The 16771-nt window shown below is 69.1% G+C and overlaps 1 protein-coding gene across 2 annotated transcripts; it reads left to right on the top strand.

Annotated features, from left to right (window-relative positions):
- The first annotated feature begins 3960 nt into the window (after window positions 1-3960).
- B4GALNT4 (beta-1,4-N-acetyl-galactosaminyltransferase 4) lies at window positions 3961-15132 on the top strand. Of its 2 annotated transcripts, none has more exons than XM_081098120.1 (20): window positions 3961-4126; window positions 6620-6723; window positions 6906-7001; window positions 7076-7171; window positions 7259-7349; window positions 7435-7535; window positions 7728-7795; window positions 7988-8066; window positions 9045-9111; window positions 9949-10083; window positions 10159-10268; window positions 10365-10465; window positions 10586-10683; window positions 10765-11680; window positions 13189-13487; window positions 13600-13753; window positions 13844-13916; window positions 13996-14149; window positions 14447-14573; window positions 14709-15132. In XM_081098120.1, exons 1-20 carry the CDS (start codon window positions 3976-3978, stop codon window positions 14842-14844), a joined length of 3156 nt encoding a protein of 1051 aa, XP_080954246.1. In that variant the 5' UTR covers window positions 3961-3975; the 3' UTR covers window positions 14845-15132. The 2 variants fall into 2 exon arrangements, with proteins under 2 accessions (XP_080954246.1, XP_080954245.1); XM_081098119.1 differs by having other exon boundaries at window positions 3975-4126; window positions 9993-10083.
- The last annotated feature ends 1639 nt before the right edge of the window (window positions 15133-16771 follow it).

Below are 16771 nucleotides of genomic sequence, written 5' to 3' on the forward strand. Positions count from 1 at the left end.
CGGGGTGGTGGGAGGAGCTGGTGGCTGGCGGGCGCTGTCCGCGGGGTCAGGGGCTCAGGGCCAGCGTCCCCAGGAAGGGCTTGCTGCGTTTCCCTGGGTGTCTTCAGCGCTGCAGGTCAACCCCAAGGATGCCCCCGCCCAACACTGCAGGACGCCCCCAAAAAGACCCCATCCCGGCGCTGCAGGACACCCCCAAAAAGACCCCATCACGGCACTGCAGGACACCCCCAAAAAGACCCCATCCCGGCGCTGCAGGACGCCCCCCCAAAAGACCCCATCCCGGCGCTGCAGGACGCCCCCCAAAAAGACCCCATCCCGGCGCTGCAGAACGCCCCCAAAAAGACCCCATCCCGGCGCTGCAGGACACCCCCAAGGGCGCGCCCCACTTGTTAAACCGCCAAGGAAGAGCAGAGCGGGGTGCAGAGGAGCTGGGGCGCAGGGCAGTTTGGGCCGCTCCCCAAGCCCACCCACCCAGGAAGAGGAGGTTGGGGAAGTGGCAAGAAGGCCCAGGCCGCCCTCGTGGAGCTTAGAGAGCAGCAGGGAAAAGGCAAACAGAAGGAGAGACTGAGAATTTCAGAATCTGTGAGGAGGGGGCCCAGGGCGTGTGCTATGTGAGCTGTGCTGAGGGGAGGGGCCCCCAAAGAGCCTCCCAGGAAGAGAGGTGGGTACAAGCCCAGCCCTAGGGACCTGGCAGAGGAGAGGGCTGTGCAAAGGCCCTGGGGTGAGCAGGCAGAGGGGAGGGCTATGCAAAGGTCCTGGGGTGAGCAGGGCTGTTCGCTGCCTCAGGGGAGGCACCAGAGGTAAGTGGTCAGAGGCTAGTGCTGGAGGCGGGGCAGTGGCAGGGCCTGAATCCCGCTGAGTGAGTGGCTGGCCTCCCCGCAGGGGCTGAGCTGTCCAGCCTCAGACTGTTGTCCCTGAGGTCTGACCGTTCAGCAAGGACACGCGGAACCCACAGCCGACAGCCTCCTCAATATCAGACCCTCAGCTGAACTCAGATTGTCACAGACTGGGCCACCCTGTCACAGGGCAGCATGCTGACGGGCAGGGACCACACCTGCTCAGTGTCCCACACATGCGCCATCCGTCCACTTGCAGGGGGAGGGGACCTCGGCCATGCTCCAGGGATCCTGCCTCAGATCATGGGTCAGAGGGGGTGCAGGCCACACCTCGGATGACCCTTAGCTTCCTTTCTGAGGGCCTGAGAGTGACAATAACCCCCACACAGCCCGAGGTGCTCCCCACGCAACCTGCGGACCCTCAGGCTCTCTGTCGTCCCCGTGACCCCCGGGAAGCTGGGCTGAACCTGCCGCCTTAGGCTGTGCCGTCTCACCAGCCTGGCGGGTAGGGTCCTGGCTGTTGTCCCTGGGCATGGACCCTGCTGCCCGGAAGCGGAGACTGCCTGCCTAAAGCCAGGAGTCTGCCCCCCACCAGGACAGCCTGGGCTCCGAGGAGAGGACTAGGTCTGGGGATTCAGTGGCAACCACTAGAGGCGCTGGGCCCCGCCTCTCCACAGCTCAGTCTGTGACCCCAGCTTGACCTCGGTCTGAACCATCGGTTTGTGGGTTTGCTGACACTGTGGGAGCGATGTCACCAGCATCTGCAGCCTCCATCCCTGGGTGGCTTAACCCCAACCCCCCCTGCGCACAAAGCAAAAAACCAGTCCCGCCTGGCCGGTGTGGCTCAGTGGTTGAGCGTCGACCTATGACCCAGGAGGTTGCAGTTTCACTCCCAGTCGGGGCACATGCCTGGGTTGCGGGCTCCATCCCCGATAGGAGGCATGCAGGAGGCAGCTGGTCCATGGTGTTTCCGCCTCTCTCTCCCTCTCCCTTCTTCTCTGAAATCAATAAAAATATATTTTTAAAAAGAGAAAGAGAGACAGCAGCAAAGCAAACAAGGATGTTTTGTCCGCAGCGAAAACACACTCGGGACAGTGTAACAAGGAAGGGCTCAGCACAGAAGAAGCCACAGGAGAGCCCAGGCGGCGCCCCGGCCTCGCTGGGAAGTCAGAGGAGAGGGGCCTGGGAGACAGGGCTGGGGGTGAGCCGGGGGTGAGCTGCCGCTGCCCGCTGCTCCCTGGGGGAGGGCGCTGGGTCCTTTGCATGGAGGGCATTTTTCTTTCTCGCTCTTGCTCTCAGGTGGCAATCGTAAGGGAGGCCCATGGAATGCTCACCAGCCCTCAGGCTGCTCGCTCAGGGCCGGGGTCTCCCCGACTAGCTGGTCGGGGCCAGGCCAGGGGGTCATTAGTCAGTGCGGCTGGCTGGTCCTGAGCTGCCACGGGGTCATCTGTCTAAAAGGTTTTGCTGCTTTCCTGGGCCTGGAGCTGAAACAGCACTGAACCCTCCATGCTGTCTTTAGGAGGAGACGGCAGGGCGTTAAGCTGCATGACAGGGGTGTGGAAGGTCAGGGGTCTGACCACCTGGCTAGAGACGTGCCAGGGGCAGGAGGGCCACCTGGGGGGGAGGTCCTTGCTTTCCCAGCGTCTGTTCCCTGGTGACCGTCTGTACCGGCCCAGCGCCCTTGCTCTGCTCCTCTGCCTGCCTGTGACCCCCCCCCCCCCCAGCCATGCATGTCTCCCCACCTGGGCTGTGACACTGTGGCGCAGAGGGAAGCTGTCCTGTTGGGCCCTCGGTTCCTGACCCACAGGGTGTCACAGAGTTGCTCGACACCTCGAATGTACGGAGCAAGAGAAGTCAGGGCCAGGGGGCTGGAGGGGAGCAGCGGGGCTGGAGGGAGCAGGCGCGGCCACGTGCATGAGCACCCACACTCCACCAGCTGGGCGGGACCCTGCCACTCAGCCAGCGGGGGAGGCGCCAGCTGTGCCCCCTGCCGCTCCTTCCCGGGGGTCCTGCCCCTTCTGCCTGGGCCTCTCCTTCCACCTCCACGCACTGACCTGCCCACCTGGCCCCAACGTCGGATCCCTTGGTGGCTCCTCATCCTTCTCAGGGCGAAGCCTGTGCTGAGACCCCCCTCAGCCCCCCTCCACCAGCTGTTGGCCCTGCGCACCCAGCCCCCCACCATCCTCATGGCTGACCCAGCCCAGCCGCCTCAGCCCCCCTTCCTCTCTCCCTTCACCTTGAGAGCCACTCCTTCTGGTCGGCTGTTTGCAAAGGGGCTGCTCCAACTCCAAGACCAGGCTGTCCCACATCTCCCGCCTCCCCTGCATCCACCAAGCCCCGTGCCCTCCCCTCCCCTCCCCCTGTCCCCCGTGCGCTCCTGCCGCCCCCACCCACAGCCTGCACCTCCCACGGACTCCATCCCTACGCACCCTGGTGCCCGCCCTGCGTTCCCGCCGGTCCCGTCACCTCCACTTCTCCCACCCTGCGGCCCCGCTGTGTCCGCGCCTGTCCTCTCCCATCCTGAGCGTCCGGGTCTCGGTCCTCTGCGCCGGAGCCCCGCACCACCTGCCCCAGCTCTCCCGGACCCGTGTTTCCCGGTCCCGCGCCGTCCCCCGCCCCTGCAGCTCTGACCCGTCCCTCCAACCCCAGGGCCTCCGCACCGCCCAGCGCCCCCTCCCTCCGCGTCCCGGGTCCCCGCGCCCCCGCGCCGCGCGGCCGGCGAGCCCAGGTGGATGCGCGCGCGTTGCGTGGCGACCGGCGCCCGGCACAGCCCAGCACGGCGGCCCGCCTCCCGCGCCGGATTGGCTTCCCGCGCGCCGCCGGGACCCGATTGGCTGGCGCCGCGCGCAGGCCGGGCCGCGTCTCGGGGGGCAGCCTGGCAGCGTGGATGCCGCTCGGTCCCGCCGCGGCCCCGGGAGCGTGGAGCCCGAGCGGCGCGCGGGGGCGCCGCCGGAGCCGCTCCGCCGCCCACCCCGGGCCCGCGGCCAAGGGCCGCCCCGGGTTCGCGGCCGTAGCCGGGGGCCGCGGCGGCGGACAAAGGGCCATGCGGGGCCGCGGGGCGCGGCGCGGGGAGTGCGGGGGGCCGGCACCGCAGCGGCGCCGCTGAGCGCGGCCGGGCGGGCGGGCGGGCGGGGCCGCGATGCCGTGGTTCCCGGTGAAGAAGCTCCGCAAGCAGGTCAAGCTGCTGCTGCTGCTGCTGCTGCTCACCTGCGCCGCGTGGCTCACCTACGGCCGCCTGAGCCCGGGCCGCCCCGGCCGCGCGCCGCGCCACCGGCTGGGCTCCGGGCGAGGTACGGGCGGCGCGGCCGGGGCGGGGCGGGGGGGTGGGCCCCGAGCAGCGCGGCCCCGGTCCTCCCACCGCACCCGGCGCCCGGCGCGGGCCAGACCCGCCTGCAGACCCGGCTGCCCTCCGCCGCTCCCAGCTCGCGGCATCGGGGCGGGGGGCGCGGCCGGTCCCGGACGCCCGGTGACGTCATCAGCGAGGAGCCGACCCTCCCGGGAGCGCCCCTGAACTAGGCGGCCTGGGGTCTGGCCTGGAGCCAGGGTGACAGGGCTCCGGGGCTCCGGGGGGGGGGGGTCCCCGCAGCCCGCAGGCCCTGCCCTGGGACCTCCAGGAGCCGAGCGGCTGCTGCTTCAGCCACTTGCCCGTCCATAGCGGAGCCTCTTTCCCACCTGCGGGGCCGGGGGTCCGGGAGGTTGGGGCGAGCTGACCCGTCAGTTGGAAGGCTCCCTAGAGGGGTGCCCGGGTGACCTGGGACCTGGGCTGCGTTGGGGATCGGCCTTGGGCGAACTCGCCCTGGCTCCCGGCACTCACACTCCAGCGGGGAAGAGCCAGGGGAATCCTGGGGGGCTTCTTGGAGGAGGTGACCTTTGACACATTGGGGAACAGCATTCCAACAGCAGGAGAACCCGGAGGGCGATGAGGAGGGGGGACAGGATACCTGGAGCCCCCAGGAGATGGAGGGGAGGGAACACCTCGGGGCAGGAAGCATGCAGCAGGCTGCCGGCCCTCAAGGCAGTGAGGCGTCCTGAGGCCGGGCCGGGGTGAGTGTCTTCCCTCCCAAGGACTTAGAAGAGTGACTTTGACTCACCACATCGGGGGCCCCTCCAGCCGGGCCAAACCTCCCCGTTCAGCCTCATTCGCACCCCCACCTGCCTCAGCGTCATTCGCACCCCCACTTGCCTCAGCCTCATTCGCACCCCCACCTGCCTCAGCCTCATTCGCACCCCCACCTGCCTCAGCCTCATTTGCACCCCCACTTGCTGAGGCCCCCCCTGCCCCCTGTGGTGTCCCCAACACCTGGCCTCACAGACCCAGGCGCTCGAGGCCTCCAGCGCCGCTCAGCCCCTAAAAGAGCCACCACCGCCCCTCCAGCTGGCAGCACCCCCGAGCGTGACCCGGGGACACCCCAACTAGCAGCACCTGAGGCAGGACCCCCGAGCGTGACACAGAGCAAAACCAGCCCCTGCCTGAGCCGCCTGCGTGGTTTTCTGAGCAACCACAGTCCTCCCCAACCAGCTTCCTGCTCAGCCAGGGAGTCTAGCTCAGCAGAAGGGAGGGGTGGAGGCATGGGAACCCCACTTCTGAGACCATGGAACCGGGTGGGCAGGAGCTGTTCAGGGTCCTGGATGATTAAGCCTCCGCGGCACCTTCCAGGGCAGCCGCTGGACAGGCCCATCCTGACGGGTCTGTGGCCGTCACTCCCCAGGATCCGCAGCCCGTGCACCGGTGGCCTGTGTGGACCTGGGCTGGGGCTGAGCCCTGCAGGGGACCCCGCTGCACCCCAAGGCCCACGGACAGCTTGGCGGGAGTGAGCCTCGGGCCAGGCTGTGGGGTTGGGCAGGAGGCCCTGGGGCTCACCTCGCAGCTGGATAGAGACGGGGGTGAGGACCAGGGGGCAGGTGCCACAGGGTCTCACAGACGGGAGACCACAGGCGGCCACCTTCCCCAGAGACGGGGCCCAAGACGATTGTGTCCACACAGGAGTCCAGGGGGGTCTGGACTGAGGGACGGGCATGGATGTGAAAGCCCAGGCTTGGCCCTGGAGCAGTGGGGGCTCCTGGGTCGGGGTCCCCGGGAGGTGCTCCAGGAGGGGCGGGGGGTCGTGAAACTGGAGCCGTCCAGTCACACCTGGGCACGGTCCCCAGGGACAGTGTCCCTCCCTGGCCTCGCACCCGCCAGCAGCCAGCCCAACCCAGCGTGCCTGTCCCTCTGTGCCCAGGCTGATGCCAGGCTTCCTTTGGTCCCAGACCCCGCCTCAGGGGCAGCAGGTGGCATGGCCATGGCTGGGGTGGCTTAGCCTCCAGACAACCAGCTCCGGCATTAGCCAACCCCTAGTGCTCCGTTCTGGAAGGAGGCAGACCCAAGACATCCCAGCGCAGGGGAAAAGTGCTGAGGGCACAGGGCAGCCCTGGGGGTCTTCCTGGAGGTGGAGCCACCGATGAGGATGGCCAGATGGTGTGTGCGCACATACACACTAGCATGTGCACACAAAGGGGTTGACTGCTCCCTCACCTCAGCTGCCAAGGGGCTGGGAAGGCCAGGCAGAGGCTCTAGCACCACCCCCCAGAGGGATGTGGGGAGAGGACCCAGTACTTGTCCCAATGAAGGTGGGGGGGGGCGGCTGGTAGACAGGGGAGCATCGGGGAGAAGGGGCCCCAGCAGGAGACACTGGCCTTCCTGCCCTGGCCCAGCCATGTGGGATGGGGTGCCTGACCCAGCGGCGGGGCTGTAGCCTCGGAGAAAGCCTGGGCCCTGGCCACACCCCGAGTGTCCCCCACAGACAGGGAGAGGCTGAGCGGTGTGACGGCCGGCCGGGGGGCCCGGGCTGCACTGTCCACGCAGAGGGCAGAGGACTCCAGCGAGAGTCAAGAGGAGGAGCAGGCGGTGAGCGGGCCGGGGGCGAGCACCTGTGTTCTGCACGTGGGACCCTGCGGCCACCGTGCGGGCTGTGTGCGTGGAGGGTGCGGCCGGACGTGGGCACGCGTGGGCGTGGGGCTGCACGCCGGGCTGGGCAGGGTGTGGTTATGGGACGTTTCCCAGCTCTGACCCTCTGCCCTTTCCTGTAGCCCAACAGCCAGGACCTGAACACGCTGTTTTCTGGGGGAGCTGGAGGGCCGCCCGCCCTGAACCTCACGCATCAAGCACCCCCCTGGCGGGAGGAGGTGAGCTCTGCAGCCTGCCTGGCCGGGGGAAGGCTGGGGGGCGGTGTGGAAAGTAAGACCCCCCTTCCCCCCAGTACAAAGGGCAGGTGAACCTGCACGTGTTCGAGGACTGGTGCGGGGGCGCCGTGGGCCATCTGAGGAGGAACCTGCACTTCCCGCTGTTCCCTCACGTGAGTTCGGGGGGTGGGGGGGTGCAGGGGACAGCTGGCTCCCGGGTGGGTTGAGGGGGCACTGACGTCAGAGGTCGCTGCCCCCAGACGCGCACCACCGTGAAGAAGCTGGCCGTGTCCCCCAAGTGGAAGAACTACGGACTCCGGATCTTCGGCTTCCTCCACCCGGCGAGAGATGGTGCGGGGGGCGGGGCCGGGGGGCCGGGGCGTGAGGGGGAGCGTCCCGAAGGCCCACAGCTCCTGAGCCCCAGCCTGTGCCCTAGGAGACGTCCAGTTCTCTGTGGCTTCCGACGACAACTCTGAGTTCTGGCTGAGCCCAAATGAGAGCCCGGCAGGTGCCCAGCTGGTGGCCTTTGTGGGCAAGGTACCCCCCCTCCAGCCCTGGCCCCAGCCCTGCCCTCCATCCACACCTGCCTCTGTCCGCTGGGCTTCCTGTGGCCTCGTCCCGTCTCCTCAGCGTCTTAGGGACGGGGTGGGGCGGGACGGGGTGGGGGTGGGGATGGGGATGGGGTGGGGTGGTGCTCCCATGGACCGGGTGACCCTCTCCACCCCCCAGACTGGCTCGGAGTGGACGGCGCCTGGAGAGTTCACCAAGTTCAGCTCCCAGACGTCCAAGCCCAGGCGGTGAGTGGCTGGGAGTGCGCGTGCGCACGTGTGCATGCGTGTGCGTGAGGGCCTGGGTGACATCACGCTGCATCCGGCTGCCCTGCACACCGCCATCCCCAAGGAGCAGGCCCGGAGCCCCGCCCCCGGGCTCCATCTGCCTGGGGTTCTTGGGGCGCGGCAGGCCCGTCCCCTGACTCCGCGTGTCCCCAGGCTCATGGCCTCCCGGAGGTACTACTTTGAGCTGCTGCACAAGCAGGACGACCGAGGCTCGGACCACGTGGAAGTGGGTGTGAGTGCGCCCCCCCCTCCACCCCCCCTCCCCTCCACGCCCCCCCCCACCACAGGGAAGATGCCTGCGGACCTCCCAGGAGCTTCCTGTCTAGTTGGCATGGCAGCCACTTAGGGGACAGGCAGGCAGCAGTGCTGGGAGGCTGCCTGGAGGAAGTGGGCCGTGCGTAGATGAGAGGCTCACAGGGAGACCCAGTGGGGGGAGGGTCCGGGGCGGGGTGCACCGGGAGCACCTGGGGCATCCCGGACAGCCGCCGGCCATGGTGTGGAGAGAAGTGGGGGCTTGTGCGGGACCATGGGTCCCTGGTCCGGGCTGGGGATGAAAGAGTGGCAGGACGCTGGCTGAGCGTGACCTGAGTCGGGCCGAGTGTGACCTGGTGGACCAGGGCGCCCCCCTCCCCAGCTCCGGGATGTCGCAGGTGTCTGGTGTATGTGGTGGGTGTCACCCAAGCTCAGCTCGGCAGAGGGTCCAGGCTGAGACACAGGTTTGGGGTGACCTTGCAGAAGCTGGGGGTGGGTAGTTGACAGGGCCCAGAGTGAGCTGGGACGGGGAGAGGGCCCAGGACAGCCCCCAGGAACCCCAACTTGAGAGGAGTGGGGAGGGACAGGGTCTGCTAAGGAGACTGAGGAGCAGCTCCAGGAGGGGGAGAACCGGGCCAGCATGGCCCCCAGGAGAGCAGTGGCTGCAGGTGTGTGGGGGGACCATAGCCAGCGGTCAGCGAGCACTCTGGGGGTCAGGAAGGGCTTGAATGGGCATGGGTGCCCTTAACTGTGCCAGGCCCCCGCTTTCTGGGTCACCCGCCACTTCCCTGCCCCTTCCCAGGACTCCTGGCCCATCCACCTCAGAGCTTCCTGCATCCTTGAAGGGGTGGCCCCCACTAGTTCCCCACTGCCCTGTCAGGGAAGCCCCATGCCTCGCTCTCCAAGCCATGCTCCCCCCACCCCGCCCTCCGGCCCTGACCACCCTCTCCACCCCCAGTGGCGAGCCTTCCTGCCTGGCCTGAAGTTTGAGGTCATAGGCCCTGCTCACCTCTCCCTGTACACAGGTGCGAGTGGGCCTCTGGGGAGCCGGCAGGCTCCTGGTGGGTGGTCTCTCTGGGGAGGGGGTGGGGCCCCTGGTGGGTGGTCTCTCTGGGGAGGGGGTGGGGCCCCTGGTGGGTGGTCTCTCTGGGGAGGGGGTGGGGCTCCTGGTGGGTGGTCTCTCTGGGGAGGGGGTCGGGCTCCTGGTGGGTGGTCTCTCTGGGGAAGGGGTGGGGCCCCTGGTGGGTGGTCTCTCTGGGGAGGGGGTGGGGCTCCTGGTGGGTGGTCTCTCTGGGGAGGGGGTGGGGCCCCTGGTGGGTGGTCTCTCTGGGGAGGGGGTGGGGCTCCTGGTGGGTGGTCTCTCTGGGGAGGGGGTGGGGCTCCTGGTGGGTGGTCTCTCTGGGGAGGGGGTGGGGCTCCTGGTGGGTGGTCTCTCTGGGGAGGGGGTGGGGCCCCTGGTGGGTGGTCTCTCTGGGGAGGGGGTGGGGCTCCTGGTGGGTGGTCTCTCTGGGGTGGGGGTGGGGCTCCTGGTGGGTGGTCTCTCTGGGGAGGGGCTCGGACTCCTGGTGGGTGGTCTCTCTGGGGTGGGGGTGGGGCCCCTGGTGGGTGGTCTCTTTGGGGAAGGGGTCGGGCTCCTGGTGGGTGGTCTCTCTGGGGAGGGGGTGGGGCTCCTGGTGGGTGGTCTCTCTGGGGAGGGGCTCGGACTCCTGGTGGGTGGTCTCTCTGGGGAGGGGCTCCGGCTCCTGGTGGGTGGTCTCTCTGGGGAGGGGGTGGGGCTCCTCGTGGGTGGTCTCTTTGGGGAGGCCTCTAGGCAGGGAGGGGTGATGGGGTTCTGGGGACCCCACACATCCCTCCGCCCCCAGATGAGTCCTCCCTGAAGATGGACCACGTGGCCCATGTTCCCCAGTCCCCAGCCAGCCACGTGGGGGGGCGCCTGCCGCCAGAGGAGCCCAGAGCCGACATGCTGAGGCCAGACCCCCGAGACACCTTCTTCCTCAGTGAGCGGGGGCCGTGGGGCGGGGGAAGCGGGGCGGGGGGTCGTCTGGGTGGCGCTCTGACCACCTGCCCCGCAGCGCCGCGCCTGGAGCCCTCGAGCCTGGAGGACGTGCTGGAGCCGTGCGCCTACGCGCCCACCTATGTGGTCAAGGACTTCCCCATCGCGAGATACCAGGGCCTGCAGTTTGTAAGTCCCCCCCCAGGCTGCCCGAGGCCGGCCCTGCCCTGCCCACCCGGACGGGACGCCCGGCCCCTCCAGCCGCCTGCGCCCTCTGCGCTCCAGGTGTACCTGTCCTTCGTGTACCCCAACGACCGCACGCGCCTCACGCACATGGAGACGGACAACAAGTGCTTCTACCGGGAGTCGCCGCTGTACCTGGAGAGGTGGGTGGGGGCGGGGAAGGGGGCGGGGCCTCTGCGAGCCTCTGACACCTGCCCCTCGCCCGCCCACCTGCCCCTCACTGCCCCTCACCTGCCCCTCGCCCGCCCCTCACTGCCCCTCAGGTTCGGGTTCTACAAGTACATGAAGATGGACCGGGAGGAGGCGGGGGAGGAGGACGAGCAGGTGCAGCGCCGGGCCTTCCTCTTCCTCAACCCCGACGGTGAGTCCCTGTGCGCGTCCCCCAGCGCCCCGCCCCGCCGGCGCCCCGTGGGGGTGTCAGGCTGAAGCCCACTCTCCGCAGACTTCCTGGAGGAGGAGGAGGAGGAGGGGGAGCTGCTCAACAGTCTGGAGCCCACGGAGGGGGCCCCGAGACAGAGCAGCCGCCGGCTCCCCACCCCTGCGACCCCCACAGAGGCCCGAGCGACCCCCGCCGCGTCCATGCCTCCCCGCGCGGAACCGGAGCGCACCTCCAGGCGCTCCCGGGCGCTCAGCTGGGCGCCCCGGGCCGCACCCCCGCGGCCCCTCCTCCTGGGCCGCCCCCCGCCCCCACGCTCCGCGGCCGCAGCGCAGCCGCCCCCAAAGGTCTACGTGACGCGGGTGCGGCCCGGCCCACGGGCGCCCGCTCGGGCCCTGGCGCCGCTCCGCGCAGGCGGGGGGCTCTGGCCGCCTTTCCCTGGCCTCTTCCTGCGCCCCCGACCCCTGCCCGGGGTGCGGCTGCGGGCGCCCCCCCGCCCGCCCCGGCCTCGAGGCCACAGGACCGGCGGCTCCCGGGACCCAGAGCCCCAGCCCCCCGCCTGGGCGCCGGCCACGCCTGGGAGCCGGGAGGGCCCCCGGGCCCCCACGGAGAACTCGGAGAACCTGAACGCGTCCTCCGAGGCGCGGCCCGCCACCTCCTTCCTGAGCGTGTCCCAGGCGTCCCGGCCGCAGCTGCCTGGGGGGGAGGAGGAGGAGGAGGAGGAAGGGGAGGAGGACGCGCCCCCGGAGGACGAGGCCGCCTCGGAGGACAGCGAGGAGGCGGCGGGCCCGGCGGGCCGCTGGCGCGAGGAGGCCATCGACTGGCAGCGCACGTTCAGCGTGGGCGCCGTGGACTTCGAGCTGCTGCGCTCCGACTGGAACGACCTGCGCTGCAACGTGTCCGGGAACCTGCAGCTGCCCGAGGCCGAGGCGGTGGACGTGGTGGCTCAGTACATGGAGCGGCTCAACGCGCGCCACAGCGGGTAGGGGCGGCGGCGGAGCCCTGCCCCCTGGCGCCCCCGGACCTTCCCCAGAGCTGGTCTGGAGGTGGCCTCCCCCTGAGCCTCCCAGGCCCCTCCTCCAGGCAGACACCCCGAAGGCCAAGCTCAGTGCCCAGCCCCGCCTCTGGCGCAGTCCTGCTGGGCCTTCCAACAGGGGACCCCCCACCCCCATCCCAGGGAAGGCGCAGGGCTCCCGCCTCGGCCTCCTCTGGGGTCTCACCCAGGCGCCGGGGCGGTTTGGCCTCCTGGAGGCACGGGGGCTCTCAGGGTTGTGCCCAGGCTGAGGGCAGGGCCTGGTGCTGGGCCCTGAAAGCCCCCCAGGGACTCGTTCCTCTGGCCTGTGAGGCCAGGCTTTGCCCAGGACGGGGTTTGACTGTGTGGGTTGAAGACAGACGTGTTGCTGCCGTGGATGGGAGGGGACCCCCGGGGACATGACGGGCAGGCGTGCTGTGACCGTGACCATGGCGGTGATGGGTGGCCTGGACTCTGGAGGTGGGGAGATCCGATTCTAGGTGGCGGAGAGGACACGCCTGCCCTGGGCTCTAAGCCTGAGAGCAGCTCGGGGTCCCCTGGGCATAAGGGGGTCTGTTCAGTACAGGGGTCATGGCTGTGACCCCAAGAACGAGAGTGCAGACAGACCCAGAGCGTTTGGGGCAGAATGTCCCTGCTTTTAGGGAGATGGCGGTGGAAATAGGAGGGGTGGAAGGGGGAGTCACACAAGCTCCCAGGGTGGGGGCGCTGCCGGCAAAGGGCCGATGTGGCCAAAGGTTAGGGCCCTGCTTTCCCAGGACCAGAGGAGCCTCTGCCAGAGGCAGGGGGCAGGGAGTGTGAGGGCAGAGTGGGTGCCCGGCCCCAGCCTAGGAACCAGGAGGTCCCGGGTCAATTCCAGGTCAGGGCACAGACCTGGTTGTGGGCTCCCTCCCCAGTGGGAGGCGTGCAGGAGGCAGAGGCAGCTGATCAATGATTCTCATCATTGCTGTTTCTACCTCTTGCTCCCTCTCCCTCTCCCTTCCTCTCTGAAATCAATAAAAATATTTTTTTTTAAAGAGGGGCAGAGTGGAGGGAAGGGAAGGGGCTCAGCAGGGAGGATCCAAGGGGAAGGGCTGGGGGCAGACCCACTGGCTTGGACCAGGACAGCCCTGCCCCGGGGCCAGGGAGGCCGAAGGCAGCTTCTCAGAGGAGCTGGGAGGATGAGGACACCCCAGGACCAGGACCCCATAGGAAGGGACCTCGGCTGGTGCAGTGTCGGGGGTACTGAGGCCTCGGGCTGGAGACACTTCCGTTCCTAGGACGCGGTTAGACACAGGGACCGGTCCTGTGTGTGGTGGGTGCCACTGGGTCCTGGGCGCGTCGGAAAGAAGAGAGGACAGACCGCCTGGGCTGCCCTGGGAGAGGGCAGTGTGGGCCCCCTCCTGGGAACTGCCCGGGGTGCGAGGTGTGGTGGGGCGCAGCGCGGAGGGCAGCCGGGGCTGACCCGGCCCCGCCTGCAGGCACTACGCGCTCCTGCGGATCGTGAACGTGGAGAAGCGCCGCGACTCGGCGCGCGGGAGCCGCTTCCTGCTGGAGCTGGAGCTGCAGGAGCGCGGGGGCGGCCGCCGGCGCCTGTCGGAGTACGTGTTCCTGCGGCTGCCGGGCGCCCGCGCCGGGGACGCGGACTGGGACGAGGCGAGTCCGGAGCCCGCGGCCGCCGCCCCCTCCGCCTCCGCGCGCCCCGACGGCCGCCCCGAGCTCTGCCGGCCGCTGCGCCTGGCCTGGCGCCAGGACGTGATGGTCCACTTCATCGTGCCAGGTGCGGCGGGCGCTCCCGGGGCCTCCGGGAAGGGGCGGGAGCGCCACTGGTCTGGGCGGGCACCGCGCGGGGGCGGGGGGTGCAGCTGGCTCGGTGGCCCCTCGCCCCCCAGTGAAGAACCAGGCGCGCTGGGTGGCCCAGTTCCTGGCGGACATGGCGGCGCTGCACGCGCGCACCGGGGACTCGCGCTTCAGCGTCGTCCTGGTGGACTTCGAGAGCGAGGACATGGACGTGGAGCGGGCCCTGCGCGCGGCGCGGCTGCCCCGGTAACGCGCCCACTCCACACGGGTCTCCCCTCCGGGGGAGGTGGCGTTTTCTGCCGCAGGAATCACACCTGCCCCTGCCCCCTTCCCCAGGTACCAGTACCTGAGGCGAGCCGGGAACTTCGAGCGCTCGGCGGGGCTGCAGGCCGGAGTGGACGCGGTGGAGGTGCGTGAAGTTGGGGGGGGGGGGTAGGGGAGGACTGGCCTTTCCCCCAGGGCAGCTCCCTGACCCCCGCGGCCTCCAGGACGCCAGCAGCATCGTGTTCCTCTGCGACCTGCACATCCACTTCCCCCCCAACATCCTGGACGCCATCCGCAAGCACTGCGTGGAGGGCAGGCTGGCCTTCGCCCCCGTGGTCATGCGCCTGGGCTGCGGGAGCTCGCCCGCCGACCCGCACGGTAATGGCCGAGCCCCACCATCCCCGGCTCAAACCTGGGGGCCTCTCCCAACCCCCGAGGCCGGCCTGGGGTCCCCTTGAAGCCTATAAAGCCCCGCAGTGTCTAGGACGCACCCCACAGGGTGGCCAGGTTCTCCCCCAGGGCCACGCCCAGCCGCCAGGAGCCCCCCCTCCCCCCCAGCACTCCAGCGTGTGCAGGGTCCCCAGGTTATGACCAGCACGGAAGGGTGACCGGGAGCCCCCTGAGGTCTGGGGAGGCCTCCCAGGCCTGACGTCTGAAGGGCACCCTCCCGCCCAGGGTACTGGGAGGTGAACGGCTTCGGCCTCTTCGGGATCTACAAGTCGGACTTCGACCGCGTCGGAGGCATGAACACGGAAGAGTTCCGGGACCAGTGGGGCGGCGAGGACTGGGAGCTCCTGGACAGGTGACCCCCACCCTCGTGGAGGCAGGCCTCCCATCTCCCTCCCTCACCCAGGGCCTGTGCCCACCCGGCCCCGAAACCACTCCCCACCCCAGGGTCCTGCCGCGCAGCACAGCCCTGACCCCCGTCTCCACCCAGGGTCCTGCAGGCGGGGCTGGAGGTGGAGCGGCTGCGCCTGAGGAACTTCTACCACCACTACCACTCCCGGCGGGGCATGTGGGCCACGCGTGGCCGTGGCCGTGGCCACAAGGGCTCCCAGGCGGAGGGAGCCTGAGGGCGGACACCGCCCAGCCGCTGCTGCAGTCCTGAGCCTGGTTGCTGGGACCCAGGGCCTCACCACAGGGCACTGCCCCACTGCCCCGTGCCTGCCCCGCCCCCAGACCGCAGCCCCTCGCGCCCCTCCCCAGGGGGGCTGCCTGGACAGAGCAGGTCGGGCAGCTCGTCCCCACACTCTGTGCGATGATTTCTGTGAAATTTTGCCGTAGCGATGCCATTGTTTTCAGGATTTCCGTCTGTTCCATTTTTTATTCAGAATGAAATGAAATATTTTTTTTAGTTCTGACTGGTCCTCTGCCTGGCTCTCTTGGGAGGACAGGTGGCCTCGGCGACGCCGAGAGCCCTGCGCCTGTGGGTGGCCCGGGCCCTGCTCCTGATGGCCTTTTGACCCGCAGCTGCAGTGGTCATGCTGACCCCTCCCTCCACCTCCAAGCCCACTGTCCCCTTCGCCTCCTTTCCTCGCATCCTCTGGGTGGGGCCGGAGGGGAAGGGCCTCGGACATCCTCTCTTCCGCTCTCTAAAAATCAGTGCGCCCTCGCTGGTGTGGCTCCGTGGATAGAGCGTCGGCCTGTGGACCGAAGGGTCGTGGGTTCGATTGGGTCAAGGGCACGTGCCTCAGTTGCAGGCTGGCCCTGGTCGGGGCATGTGCAGGAGGCGACCCATCGCTGTGTCTCTCTCACATCGATGTGTCTGTCTTTCCCTCCCTCTTCCACTCTTTCTAAAAATCCATGGGAAAATATCCTCGGGTGAGGATTTAGAAAGAAAGGAAAGGGAGGCGGTCGCACTTGGCCTCCTGGGGTGCCCGTAGGATTAGACGGAGTGCGACGTTTTCCACACCCGCCTGGTGCTGGGCAGTCCTCATGAACCCGGTGTGCGCACCCTCATCACCCGTTTTCTCGGGACTCTGCCGGAGGTGGCATCGGCTTTCACTCCTCCGGTGCCAGGGGGAGGGGAGGAGAAACCCTGCCGGGAAGGGCACCAGCTGCCTATCTCCCAGCTCGCTGCCCCCCTCCCCCGGGGCCAGGCCCCCCTCCCCACTGGCCTCTGCTTCCCTTCGTTCCCGCTCCTCACCGAGGCTGGTGCTCCTTTGAACACAAATCTAACAGCCGCTCCCCTGCTGGAAAGCACCCAGGACTCCACTGCGGCTCCAGCCACCATTCCATTCTGGGTCCTCCCCGGCCAAGCGGGTTCCTGCCGGGGCCTCCGCCAGCCCCTCCCTCTGCCTGAGCCCATAAAGGGTCTCAGAGGCTCCCGGCTGCCCCACCGCCCTGCCAGGCATCACTGCTTGTGGGCCACTGTGCTTGGTCATTGTCTGTACCCCCCCGCCCCCCCCCCCCCCCCCCGCACCGCAGACCCTAACGGGGCTCCTGTGAGAAGCTGCGTCTCATGGTCACGCACACCTCTCCCAGCGATGAGCCGGTGCTCAGGATGAGTGACAGGTGGGCGGGTGGGGGTGGGAGTGGATGAAGGTACCACCTGGGGCCTATTAGGGCCGGTACCTTTCAAGTACCTTCCACACCAAAGACACAAGGTGGAAGGAGGGCCCCCCCCCGAGGATGCCAGGTCAGGGGGCCCCACCCAGGGTCACCGCGAGTTAGGGGGGGCCGGGGCGAAATCCAGGTAGGCTCCCTGAAGAAGGCAGGGACTGGGCTGGCCTTGGAGGGAGCCCAAACCAGCAAGGAGGCGGGAAGTCCGGAAGGTTTGGGAGCGTGGGTGCGGCACAAAGCGCCCGGATTCCCAGAGTCGGGGCCCAGAGGCAGCAGATGCCGCACCTCTGGGGGCCTGGAGGGCAAGCTGCGCCCCAAACCCCGTCCGGCAGCTCATTCAGGGCTGCGCTGGCCCCGCCCCACCTGCAGGCTGAGCCCACCCCCACCTGCGCTGCTTCTCTGTGCGCCTGCGCGCTCCTGAATTTTGTTCTGAATACG

The sequence above is a fragment of the Myotis nattereri genome (genome assembly GCF_964212035.1).
Source record: "Myotis nattereri genome assembly, chromosome: 9".
Classification (NCBI taxonomy): domain Eukaryota; kingdom Metazoa; phylum Chordata; class Mammalia; order Chiroptera; family Vespertilionidae; genus Myotis; species Myotis nattereri.

What these genes read in the sequence shown, in the direction of transcription:
- B4GALNT4 (XM_081098120.1), top strand. Translation starts at nt 3,976, where the DNA reads ATGCCGTGGTTCCCGGTGAAGAAGCTCCGCAAGCAGGTCAAGCTGCTG. An exon ending in GTCAAGAGGAGGAGCAGGCG is followed by an intron (nt 6,724 to 6,905) that starts GTGAGCGGGCCG and finishes CCTTTCCTGTAG; the next exon opens with CCCAACAGCCAGGACCTGAA. An exon ending in CTCGCCCGCCGACCCGCACG is followed by an intron (nt 14,150 to 14,446) that starts GTAATGGCCGAG and finishes CCTCCCGCCCAG; the next exon opens with GGTACTGGGAGGTGAACGGC.